Genomic DNA, 13,328 nt, shown 5'->3' on the forward strand with positions numbered 1-13,328 from the left:
GTTGCCCTTGGAATATGCTGTCTTGCTCCTATTGCTGAGAAAGTTTGCAAATTTAGACAATAGAACACCCTTCGTAAATTATTTTAACACGACCTCATTCACTATTTCCCAGAATATTGCCAAACAGTCTCGCGTGCACGCACACGCGCGCTTCTCGCACGAATCTTTCATTTTCCACGAACTGCTAGCCGAAATTTAACAAAAGAAACAAAACCAGACAAGAAACCCACTAAATGCAGTGAGATTGGTTTGTCCATAGGCACGCTTGTTTACACAAACATTTCACGGGCGGCCACTATCCATCCGGGCATTTTTCTCGGACGGCCACTATATCACTATTTTAACAATAGAAATCTCGAGCTCATAATCTAATTTAACAATAGAGTGTTTCTGTCGAGGAACTATCGGCTGATAGTTGCCCCGCGGAAATTTGATGTTCTTAAAACAAATATTAGCCCGAGAAGCGAAGCTTCGAGGGCAAATATGCTAGTTTTAAGAACATCAAATTTCCAAGGGGCAACTATCAGACCGATAGTTCCGTGACAGAAACACTCTATTGTCTTTATTGTTCACCACTAAATTTTCTTCCGCGCGCACATACAAAAACAAGCATCGTGAATTATTTTAATTTTGAGGATAAAAAAACTCAATTGAAAGCCGAAATTTAACAAACGAAACAAAACCAGACGAGAAACCCACTAAATGCAGTGAATTTGGTTGGGTTTTTCTTGTCTGCAGGCAGCTTGTTTACAAAAAACAGTCATGGGCGGGCACTATCGATCCGGGCATTTTCCACGGGAGGGCACTATGGGCTGTTAGCATAACCACACTGACCTACTATTGATAATCGCGCGATCTGATTGGCTACACAGGTGCCTACTATCGATCCGTAGAAGGCTCTCGGAGCGCGCGCGTAGTCTTCGCTGAATTTTATCAATTAAAACCTTCAATAAATCAATTCTAGCGATATTCTGAGTTTAATAGATCGGTCAGTGGGTTATGCTAACACAATTAGACGGCTCGCTCTCGGTTTCTACCGGCTTTTGATAGTTGGCTCGGGGCTTCGCCCCTCGCCAACTATCAGCCGGTAGAAACCTCGAGCTTGCCGTCTAATTGTTAAATAGTGCCCTCCGGCGGACGGGCACTATCGCGTCACGTGTTCAATTTAAACCAAACAGAATCGGAGAAAATTTAGTGGTGAACTATAAGGGCTGATAGTACTCTCCCCGGATGAACACTTTCGCGTCACGTGATCGATTTAAACCAATCAGAATCGGAGATAATTTAGTGGTCAACTAGTCTATAATGATTGATAGGTGCATTAGTTTCTCAGGAATCCTCGCAGAAAAGTCAAGAGAAAAACATGGCGGCTTTTCCAATGTGTATACCAAACAACTGCAGCTGGGATGAGACATATAGGATGTTCGAACGTGACCAAAGCCAGCCTCGCACGGGACTTCAGCTGGTGAACGCGGCACTACGGAAACTAAGGGCCATCCAGGGACCAGTGTGCGTGGTGTCAATTGCTGGGCCATGCAGACGGGGCAAATCGTACATCCTAAGCAGAGCTTTTGATCAAGGGGATGTGTTTCCCCTGGGGCATTCGTTTGACCCCGAGACCATGGGGATATGGATGTGGGTGGTCCCAGAGAAATACACGGATGATCATGGCCGAGAGTTCACTGTAGTGTTATTGGATTCCGAAGGAACTGACGCTGTTGGGGCGGAAGGCATGAATGATCACGCCATATTTACACTGAGCGTTCTTCTCAGTTCCGTGTTGATCTACAATTCTGTTGGTGTGCCCACACGAACAGATTTGGAAGGGTTAGAGTATCCTAAACTTATGGAAGCATTAATTATTATTGATAAACGAGGTTCTTCCAGGGGTTTCAGGGATCAACGGAACATAGCCATTAACTTTCTAGGAACCTGGGAACAAAATAAAATAAAACTGGGAACACGGGAATAAGAGCATATTTAACAGGGACACCAAAATCAAAGAGATACTCTTGGGGAACGCGGGAACACAAAGAAAAAATTTTGTTGGGAAGAAGAAAACATGGACCACCCCCCTGTAAGACGTACTGTGAAATTTCCATAATTAGCCCTAGGCTATGTTCAAAAGGCTATGGGGGATCTATCTCCAGGGGGACTTATTCTTGAAAAGAATTCTGCACATTTTTATTGTAAAATGTTATAGTTGAACTACTGGAAACATAATTATTGGGAGGATTTTTGCGTCTGAACTAAATTTGGGGGTTATTTTTGGCCGGGTTGGGGATATATTATTTTCCGGTATTTTGTTGGTTGCAGTCTAAAAAAGCGTATTCGTTAATGTTACAAGAAAATTCGTAATAGATATGATCAAATTACAGTTAAGATTCCTTAATTATAACTCGTTGTAGTCACATCATCAAGATTTCCCAACGAATCCAAGTGATCGCAGGACAACCTTTAGACGACGAGAATTCACGAAAAGTGTTTCCTTCTTTTGTGTGGCTGCTGAGAGATGTTGTCTTAAGTCTGCCCAAGGGCGTAGAAAACCTCAAGAAATATTTCCTTGAAAAGGTAATTAACCATACAGGAGATATAACATATACAACGCATTTTGGTTATACGTGCTGCGCAAATTAATCGAAGAAACAAGTGCTGATTTTATTTTTAATCCCCAATAAAAAAATTCTGAAAGTTGAACGATTCTTACTATCCAATCACCATTTGAAGTTATTTTATGCGTAAGTTATTTGGAGTAACTCGTAAGTGATTCGGCCCGTAGAAGCAAAATATTCCTCCATGCTCGAGAAGAATCTCTGGTACCTAGGCAAAGGCGGCGGAGCAAGGCCCCTCCTCCCCCCCCCCCCCCCCCGCAAACGAAAATTTGGGGAGCCCCCCACATTTTGGTGCCGAAACTATCGCGAGCGCAACGTAAAATTGGTTTATCAAGATATTCCATCTCTTGAGTGAGTCCAAACATATTCGAAACTTGCAGGGAAGTCTTTGGGAGACTTCGTTTCCCTTCGCAAAAGTTGGAAAAATGATCGGAAACGTTCGTATGGCCTTTGAAGAACAGTGGGAGAATCTTCGGAAATCTTCGGTCTAGAAGCTGCTCAGAAAACAAAAGGCTGCCAGAACAAAAAAAAGGTTAACCCAAATATGAAAACCTGCCGAGTATCAATCGTACCCACCCCTCCCCCCCCCCCGACTTTCCAAAAAGCTCCACCGCCTCTGCCAGGTTAAGTAATAGTCAGTGATTCGAGATTCGAGTAATTCGGAGTAATTCGTACATGTAGTGCTCACGACTACGCCAGAATGAGGTAATCAAGATAGGTCTTGTTACTTAGCAACGTCGGTGTCGATAACCACGGGCTCAGTCAGTTCGGAAAATTCGCATTCATGTGGTACTTGTTCAGTTTCACATTCAACTGTATTTGATCTCAGTAGGGCGAGGTTTTGCCTTACTTCTGTGTACTGGCACGAGTGATGGCATAAAATAAAACGAACAAATACTATTTTTGCCACAAACAGGTTTTCAAAGCCCATGGGCGGCCAAGTGACAAATCACAAAAAGTCGTCAACAACATCCTGAAGTTTTTTCCAGACTTCGACGCGTTTCCCCTCTCCCCACCATCATCAGACGCGGAAGTCATACAAAACTTAACTGAGGAGGGGAGGCAGGGGGAGATAAACTCCTCTTTCCTGAAAGGAGTTGAAGATTTTAAACAGATGCTGCATTCTAAGCTGAGTCCTAAACGGAGTTTTGGTGGACAAGGAGTCGTGACTGGAGAAGGTTAGACAAAACATTCTAGATCCTCTGTGCATATTCGAGTTCTTTTCGTAAAATACCCAGGTTCCGGACGTTTTCTCTTTAAATTTCTATTTCTAATTGAAGTTCTATTGAGCCGCAATCGCGAAAAAAATTTATGAGTAAAAAAGGAAGAAAACCTCTGGGAATTGGGTATCCGGTCCGTTAAAGGATCTGAGTTACGCTTATTAAACTAGGTACTTCAGCGACGCAACTTACAATATGCACGCAAGTATTAAGTACACAGTCCAGCTACATTCAAAGGGTGGACTTCGGTTTTGGAGATGGCCATACGATAACAAACAACCTATAAAGCGCAGACTTGTTTAAAATGGATGCGTATTTTTACGATTCAGTCATTTTTTGTTTTCTCGAGTATCGTTTAAGTCTGCTCTAACGATCATTCTTTGTTTTATTTGCCCTGTCTAGGATTGGCTGGTGAGGTTTAGGCTAAGGAATTTTATTTTCTGACGCAGCAGGGACTAGTTTAGAACAAACCAAAGTGTCAGGCGCTCAGTATTTTCAGCGCTATACTCGCGCGTTGCACACCCAGTTATCATTCACACTCGCACGTCAAACACGCAATCCGCGCCTTTTCGTGTGAATCGGTGATGCGCGCGCAATAAAATTAATCAACTTTAAGCAAGACTACAATTGTGCCAACAGAAGTTTGTTTAACATGTGTGTAGTATTTTTAATTTATGATATTTGATTTATTTTTAGCACTCGCAACTCTTGTGGAGGAATATATCAAAGCTGTTAACTCTCCTGGGGCGGTGCCTGTTGTTCAGAGTGCATGGGACGTGTTCACAAAAACAAAATGCACTCAGGCTCTGAACGATGCTAGAGCTGTTTATGAGTAAGTACTGCTAAAATACAGCACCATATACACGTATTAGAGTCCAGATTTGTGTTCGATAGTTTTTGCAGTTCGCTTTCGCCACCTGCTATTTCTTAACTATAACATGGAAGACGATTTTTATCTTTCTTTTAAATGTTTGCTTGTAAGATGGTCACTTCTCTTACCCTGATGCGGAAGGGTTCTAAATTTTTTTATACGGGAAAGCTCCACCCTGGGGTCCAAATCCTTACCCTTTTACATACCTCTTTCGACAGAAAAGGCATCCCTTTCGTATACCATTGATAGAAAATAGCCTCCTTCTTGGTACCTACAGAAGGGATAGGGTATCTCTTTTCTGAATGTTTTACTTGAATGATGTCAGTTTTTCCTTCCTTGTCTACTATACACTAACTCTTTAAATACCTACCCTTTTGTATACAAACAGCCGGAAAAAGGTGCCCCTTTTGGGCAGAGCCTCCCCGTATAGGCCACAATATATAGGGAGTACTCTAACCGCCGGGTCTCTTACACTAAATCGACGACGCAATGCAATGCAGCGCCGCGAAAACGCTTGCAAACGCTTTTAAGAATCACAAGATTAGAACATATACAGTTCAATTGCAGCAAATAAACTAACAGAATATTTATTATAACTTGTTTCACTTTTCAGAGGAGGAATGAAGGAATTCAGGGAAAGGATTCGCCTTCCTTGTGATGATAAAAAGATTCGTAGTTCTCACGAGGATCATTTGCTTGAAGCTTTGACGTTTTTTGAAAGTGAAACAGAAGACACCTCAGTGACGGCTCGATGGCTTTACATGGAGGAATTAACGGTAAATCCAATCAGTAAATGTTAGTTTATGTCCGGAGAAAACTTGACCAAGGTATTGGTGTTTAAGAGAAACATAAGCTCGATACAAGGGGCCCATACTGCCGGAGCTTATCCCGGTTATGGTGGCATTAAGCGGCTAGGAATATTTCTACTTCCACCCTGGATGGGATGCTAGTCCATCGCAGGGTTACCACCCAGCATTATTACATCGGTACCCATTTATACACCTGGGCGGAGAGAGACACTATGTGAGTTAGGTGTATTGCCCAAGAACACAACACAGTTACCCCAGCCAGGGCTCGAACCCGGACCGTTCGATCCGAGGTTCAGCACGCTAACCATAAGACCATCGCTTCTCCCATTTTTTCGAACCTTTGCTTCCGACAACTCTCAAATTAAAAGTCGTTTCTTTCGGGATTGCTTTAGTCAGTCCATCTGCAATTTTATATATCACCCAATTTGTGGAACTCCCAATTCCTTTAGTTAATTTTTGAGTCCCTTGTGAAGTTCCAAAAATTGAGTTGCCACTGTTTTTGACTTTGAGACTGCATCGCCGGAAACATATCAGTTCTTATTTTTGTGTGTGTTTGTTTATCAGAACTTCGCAGACGAGGCAGAGAGTGCATTGTTAAGGGAGAATAACAATCTGACCGAGGAGCAGTGTAGTGATCTAATGAAAACTTTACGCGTGGTGTGGTTAGAGCCTGTACTCAGGGACCTACAAGATGCTGATAACACCGAGTTCTTAGTTTTGGAAGAGCGTTTGAGATCAGTTTATCACAAACTTGACTGTGACTTCAGGCAACAGGCTCCTGGAACCAAGAGTTTGTGCTCCAACTTAGCATACATCTATGAACTGGTACGGACAGTGTTTTTGTTTTTGTTTAATTGTTACAAGAATAATACTACTAGGTACAGAAGGCGGGTTTTTACTGAGCATAAGCGAAAGAAAAAGCACAATGAACAAGCAGAAGTACAAGCACAAGCAAAGGCATAAACGATATAAAGAACGAACGAACTCGTTCTTCTCATGCAGTGGCATATTCAGACCTTGAACTGGAGAGGGGGAGGGATGCAGGGGGGGGGGGCTTTCTTGTGTATGTACACCCAAAACGTTTTATACAGGGGGAGTAAAAAAATGTCTTTTACTAAAAATAAGTATAAGCCCCAGGCCCTCCAGGCTCCTTTCCTAGATCCACAACCGTTTTGCTGTCCTACTTAGGAATCACCGTTGAATAAGCATAGGCACAAGCACAAGAAGAAAGAGCTGCTTATTCCAGCCCACGGAAATTTCTTTATTAAAAATAAATTGTCAACAAGAACAAAACCAGCGTAAGACAACAGTCTTCACAAACTGTTTCTAACACTGCACAAAATATTTCTTATTTAGTTTAGAGATATGATTAAAGTTCTTTTCTTTCAAACATCAGCAACACTTAGAAGAGATGAAAGAACATCTGGCTCAACTCAAGACAAGGAGGTTGTATTTTGAGAAAATCGCCTCCGAGAAAGCAGCGAGAGAAGCCGAGGCTGAAGAGACAGAAAAGATTCGAGTAAGTTTGAATATTATCATTTTTTGTTCAGCAATAAGGTAGAAATCTGCTGTCTAGTTTGTTTAAAAAAGCAAGTTGTAAGTAGGCCATGCAGCAACTGTCGCTTTTTTAGTCGACGAAGGTGCTTGCAAAGTAACAGAACTTTTTTTACTAGACACAGCATATCGCAAATATTTTTCAGTGTGTTGTTGAGGGACAGTATTCTATTCACTCACTGAGAAAAAAATATTTAAGTGTTCTGTTGCTCAAGTTAATATTTGCAGTGCAGTGCAGTGTAGTACATACTAGTTATGCAACGCTTTCGAGTGGTATACTATGGAATATCCCACGAGTCACTTGTATTTTCTCGGTATACACACGAGCCTTTAGGCGAGTGTGTATATGAAGAAAATACAAGTGACAAGTGGGATATTCCATAGTATACCACGAGAAAGTGTTGTGTAACTATTTTATACCATGCCATAGAAAATACGCTTACTAAATTTCATCGAGAATAAGATCGCAGCGCACGATGGAAAGGTTGGTTGAATACCGCCGAATATACAACGGCTTTCCTGTATTCTGATTGGCTGTATTTTCTATGGCATGGTAGTTCAGCATGCGCACGGCACGGCACAGCGCAGCGCAGTGCGATGCAGTGTAAGGAAGCATTAATGAGGCGTGTTTATTAGTATTGATCAAACAATTACAAATCTGAAATTTGGAAGAATTTCGTTGTTCACCTTTAGACTAAGTTGATTAGCAAGCTGTATCACTGGTCTTTATAATTACGTAGAATTTTAAGCCAAAGCACTGGATGCATTGTCACTTCTAAATCTGAACATCTCACGGCGTTATTGTTGTTTTTTTAGCTTGAAAACGAACATTTGGCGGAAAGTAGAAAGGATATCGAAGACAAGGCAAGTATTGTTAATTAAAAGAAATCCCTGACTGTATACTGATACACTGATAAGTTAAATGTATTGAGTGATTTTGTTTCCCTCACATCACAGAAAAGGGTTTTCTGAATAGCTGTTCCACCATAGCTAAAGCTATTTTTCAAAAAGTTAGTTAGTTGTGGAAGAGGGACAACTAGTTTTTTTACGGAGTCCCTTAAAAAATAGAGCGTGCTATTGCGCTTAAGAAAATATAGTGGTATTAATAGTTAATACAAGTTAATGGTGAGCTTGTACGTATAGCTAGGAATCGCATTTCATTGTTGTAATCTCGTCAGTCGTGTGTCGTATCGATCGGTTCGTTCGCTCCCCGAATTGTTGTATTTTTCGTGTTCACTATGCCTCCTAAGCGCAAATCTCTTTGCCCTGGCTGTAAGATCCCGAAGCAGCAACATTCCTTCGCCGCTCCGAGCAAGCACTGTGCCGGACCGCCAGTTGAAAACGATGAATTATCGGAAAGCGAGGAGTTGCCGCCATGCCAGGGCCAGAAAAAATCTGTTCCCTCGTCTTCGGCTGAAAGCGGCCCGAATCAACTTGAATCGCAGCAGCTTATAGACGCAATGAGGAATTTGTCCCTGCAGTTGGACAGTCTTACCAAAGAGCAGTCGACAATGAAGAAAAGAATGGAAGAAATCTCCGCTGGGAACGCCCCCAAAACCACTCGCGAGGATTCAAGTCGCTGCTCCAGCTCAGCTAAAGAAGCCCCCAAGGCTCACCATCTGCCGGAAAAATTTGTCACAGCCGCCATCAATGGTGAGTACGTGGATTTTTCAGAAGTTTTATCATCTTTAAGCGTATTGCGACCCAGTCACAGCGATGACGCAATATTGCACACACTCTCGGGCGACATAATCCCTATTGCGAGGCCTCCACGCAAGCGTCTCGTTGACTCTTTTGATGTCTGGCTGCAAGTGTGGACAAAATACGAGATGGAAATTGTTTCTAAACAGCCTGAGCGTTACTTGGAACTGGCAGCCTACCGGGAACAGATCCAGCTTGCTAACAGAAAGTTTCGTTGGCCCTCCGTTTACATGTTTGATGTCCAAACGCGCGTCCACGCGGCCGCACGCAAGGATGCTCAAGTTCGCCTTGACGTATTGGATACAACTTTGTACACCACCATACTTGACGCTTCCGCCCTTCGCCTCCATCCGAAGCAATGTACCCGCTGCAAGTCCTTTGACCACCTAGTACGGGATTGTCCCTTTCTCGCGCAAGAGAAACCACAAGAGGCGGGGAGCGGTTCATGGAAGCCCTCGGTCAACGGCACGTCGGCGACCGACTTCTGGAAATTGCAGAAGTGGTTCACCAACACAGGCCAGGAGGGTTGCAACCTTTATCAACGAAAGTTGTGTAACCTCGGCGAGGCCTGCAAGCGAGCCCACGTGTGCAAAGCTTGTCGGGGGGACCACCCCCAGGCCGATTGCCCACGTTCTACCGGAAATCAATTCACCGTTTAACTTGCAGACTTGGCGAGAATGTCTGCGAACACACCCTGACACTGATTTTGTAACTGATTTATTGCATGACATTGAATTTGGAGTACACATTGGCTATCAACCTGCAACCCGCGCTTTTCAAATATACGACAATCATTTATCGGCAAGAACTAATCCCGGGCCCGTGGCCCTCGAAATCGAACGTGAACTTGATTTAAACCGTAAAGTTGGACCGTTTCTTGCTCCGCCCTTTCAGCATTTCACTGGTTCACCTTTGGGTGCGATCCCTAAGAAGCACTCAGCGCCAGTCAAGTGGCGTATAATACATGACTTATCGTGGCCCGTCGGCCTTTCGATTAACGATGGAATCCCTAAGGACTTGTTTTCGTGCAATTACGATTCGCTCGACCGCGCAATAACATTGCTTAAGCGGTTCGGCCCTGGTGCCCTTATGAGTAAACTGGACCTCTCTGACGCTTTTCGCCACGTCCTTGTCCATGACGGGGACTGGGAACTACTTGGATCCACATGGCCTGTGGAGATTGACGGTACCGTCGTAACTGGCTATTTCTTTGACACATTTCTTCCGTTTGGTTTGAGGAGTTCGCCCGCTCTCTTTCTTAAATTCGTCGACGCACTCAAGTTTGTTATGTCGTCTAATGGTGCGTCCCCCATTTGGAACTATCTTGACGACTTCTGGACTTGCGGCCCGCCTTCTCCTGCTCCACACTGCCAGAATTCGCTTGATGTTATGCTGAAAACGTGCGATGAGCTTGGTTTTAAAACCAACCCTGCAAAAACAGTTCAACCAAACACGAACTTGATACTCCTTGGAATCGAATTAGACTCAATTGCTCAGGAATCACGTATTGACCAAGCTCGGCTAACTGAAACTTTACACATGTTGGATAAATGGTCGTCCCGTAAACATTGTACTAAGCGACAATTGCAATCACTAATTGGAAAGCTTCAGTTTATTTGTTCTGTATGCCGCCCGGGAAGAACCTTTCTTCGCCGCATGATCGACTTACTCACCAAGGCCACACACCCTTCTCATCGAATCCGCCTGACCGTCGCCTTTCGTAAGGATATACACTGGTGGCAGACCTTTCTTATCTCGTGGAACGGTCGTAGTTTCTTCCACGAGGACGAATGGTTGTCCAGTTCTTCTTTGGAACTTTTCACGGACGCCAGCAATGCAGCTTTTGGCGCCTATTTTGCTGGTGAATGGTTCTCTTGTTCGTTTACGGATCATCGCATTCCGCTGTCCAGGTCCATTACGTTTAAGGAACTTTATGCTATTACCGCAGCGGTGTCCACATGGGCACCTTCACTTGCCTCTCGGAACGTGTTATTTCACTGTGACAATCAATCGGTCGTACACATCCTCTCCTCTGGCACCAGTCGCTGCAAGCATATCATGTCTATGTTGCGTTATTTGTTTTATGTTTGCGCTTCCCACAACATCATGTTACGTGCTGTACACATCCCTGGTGTGACCAATTGTTTTGCTGACTGCCTCTCTCGTTTGCAGGTAGCCAAGTTCCACCGCCTTTGTCCGATGGCCAGCGAGCATCCGACGTTCGTGCCGCGTGTTCCCTTGACCAACTTCATGTAAATGCACAAAAGTACTTTCGCTCTGGTCTTGCGGACTCTACTCATCGGACTTACAGCGCTGCCCAACGACAGTTCCTCAGCTTCTGTGATACTTACGGTCTTACTCCCTTACCGGCATCGGAAGACACGTTAATCTTGTTCGTCACCTCCCTGGCAGCACGAATAAAGCCTCAGTCCATAAATGTTTACCTGGCCGGTGTTCGCTCTCTTCATGTTTCCAATGGTCACGAAAACCCTCTGACTCCTGGACTCCGACTAAAGCAAACTTTGCGCGGTATTGAACGGAATCATTTCGCTCCACCACAACGGAAAATGCCAATCACCTTTGATCTTCTCTGCAAAATTCATCCCTTCGTGAACTTCCGCTCTAACGACGATATTGTCTACTGGGCGGCAGTAACCTGCGGCCACTTCTTGTTATTACTCGCCGGAGAGTTTACGTTACGCAACAAGGAGTGCTTCGACCCCTCACGCAATCTCACACTCGGTGACGTCACTTCCCAACAGTCTCCGGACGGTCAGCACTACTGGATGGTGCACATAAAACAGTCGAAAACTGACCAACGACGCCAGGGAGTGACCCTTTATATGTCCCACACAAACCACACAGTCTGCCCAGCCTGCGCAATGAAATCTAACCTTGCTCTTCAACGGAGTCGCCCTAATATGTCCGAGGATTCGCCGCTCTTCTTGTTAGAGAATAATCAAGCCCTTACCAGGCAACAGCTAGTAACATTCGTGTCCCCCTTGCTGCGACTCATTGGCGTGGATCCTACAGCTTATAGCGGACACAGCTTCCGGATCGGTGGTGCCACATCTGCTTCGTTGGCTGGTCTTGCTGACTACGAGATTCAAATGTTAGGTCGCTGGAAATCAGACTGTTACAAAACTTATGTTCGTTCCCCGCTAAATGTTCTACTCCAGTTCCCTCAGCGAATAGCAAAGACTGCGTCGATAACTTATCAATATGCTAATCCTTACTATCAGAACACTCAAGATTCCTAGTGGACTATTTTTATTTCTCTCGGACAGCTAGTTTTCTTTTTTCTTTTTTTTTTTTTTTATCTTTTCTTTTATTTTCTCTCCTTTAATTTTTTTTTCTTACCGCAAACTTTACCATTTGGGCATTAATTTGGGCAGTTTTATTTGTCCCAAATGGAAAATATATGTAGCTGCCCATCGATGGCCCACATACGTACGATTGTTGTCTTTATTGCGTGATTAAGTGGTATTAATAGTTAATACAAGTTAATGGTGAGCTTGTACGTATAGCTAGGAATCGCATTTCATTGTTGTAATCTCGTCAGTCGTGTGTCGTATCGATCGGTTCGTTCGCTCCCCGAATTGTTGTATTTTCCCATCCCTTCCCTCCCTTGGCAGTTTTATTTGTCCCAAATGGAAAATATATGTAGCTGCCCATCGATGGCCCACATACGTACGATTGTTGTCTTTATTGCGTGATTAATTTACAATTCTAGCACCACTTATTCGGACCTTTATGTTTATATGCTGGCAAGAAGCGGAGATCACCGGAATTTCTCATGTCGAAAGAACCAAAAAAGCAACTTGTCCTGTTAATCATTAATTTATTTCTCTCAGATTGTTCAGTTGGAAGAGAAGCACATTGAAGAAGAAAGGAAGCTTAAACGCATGGTCGAACAACAAATGCAAACACAAAGAGAGCAGACAGAAGCCGCCATGTTGGCAGCGAGGGAAAGGTCGGCAGCAGAAAGGGAAAGATATTTACGACAACAAAGAGAACTAAAAGCTCAGATAGAGACAGCTAGACGAAAACAACAAGAACAAGAGGCAACCATCAATAATCTGCGAGACAGGCTGAGGAGAATGTAACATTGCGTGAAACTACATGAGTGTCAGTTATTGACAGTTGTAAAATGTAGATCTATGTACGGATATTATCAATTTATTAGAGTCATAACGCGGGATGCGGTTGCCTTCCCTATCCGAGACAGAGGCTCATGTATAAAGCGCAAGACAGTAATTACAATCAAGTATAAAAATATTACTACTACAGCTGTTCTTGAAAATGTTTGATTAGGCCTTACTGGGAGGAGATAGGCCAAAGAACTTGGCAGTACGTTTGAATCTAGCTCAGGAGGTTCTATTCTTTCAGTAAAGTTGGTTTATGTATGTTTACACACTTGTACCTAGCAAGAAGAAAGCGTTGAAGGAATCACTGCTTGCAGGCAGGGTACACAAATTATGTTTGAAAACTAATTTAAAGGAAATTTTGAAATAAACTACTCAGTAGTTACCACCAGTTTCCCTTAGATACCAATTGAATT

General features: G+C 43.5%; 1 protein-coding gene across 5 annotated transcripts in view; it reads left to right on the top strand.

The window, feature by feature from the left end:
- Positions 1-13,300, top strand: part of LOC144650600 (guanylate-binding protein 2-like) — a 30,078-nt gene extending 16,778 nt beyond the window's left edge. Inside the window, exons 2-10 of one of the 5 annotated variants that reach the window (XM_078510317.1) lie at positions 1,326-1,833; positions 2,409-2,571; positions 3,529-3,790; positions 4,529-4,664; positions 5,317-5,479; positions 6,077-6,337; positions 6,909-7,031; positions 7,883-7,930; positions 12,622-13,300. In XM_078510317.1, the coding sequence (XP_078366443.1) occupies positions 1,364-1,833; positions 2,409-2,571; positions 3,529-3,790; positions 4,529-4,664; positions 5,317-5,479; positions 6,077-6,337; positions 6,909-7,031; positions 7,883-7,930; positions 12,622-12,873 (1,878 nt within the window). In that variant the 5' untranslated portion in view covers positions 1,326-1,363 and the 3' untranslated portion in view covers positions 12,874-13,300. Of the gene's footprint in view, positions 1-1,316; positions 1,834-2,408; positions 2,572-3,528; positions 3,791-4,528; positions 4,665-5,316; positions 5,480-6,076; positions 6,338-6,908; positions 7,032-7,882; positions 7,931-12,621 lie in introns of all 5 variants that reach the window. The other 4 variants (XM_078510321.1, XM_078510320.1, XM_078510319.1 and 1 more) reach the window with 4 other exon arrangements.
- The last annotated feature ends 28 nt before the right edge of the window (positions 13,301-13,328 follow it).

Source organism: Oculina patagonica, chromosome 4 (genome assembly GCF_052425735.1).
Source record: "Oculina patagonica isolate OP01 chromosome 4, crgOcupat, whole genome shotgun sequence".
NCBI lineage: Eukaryota > Metazoa > Cnidaria > Anthozoa > Scleractinia > Oculinidae > Oculina > Oculina patagonica.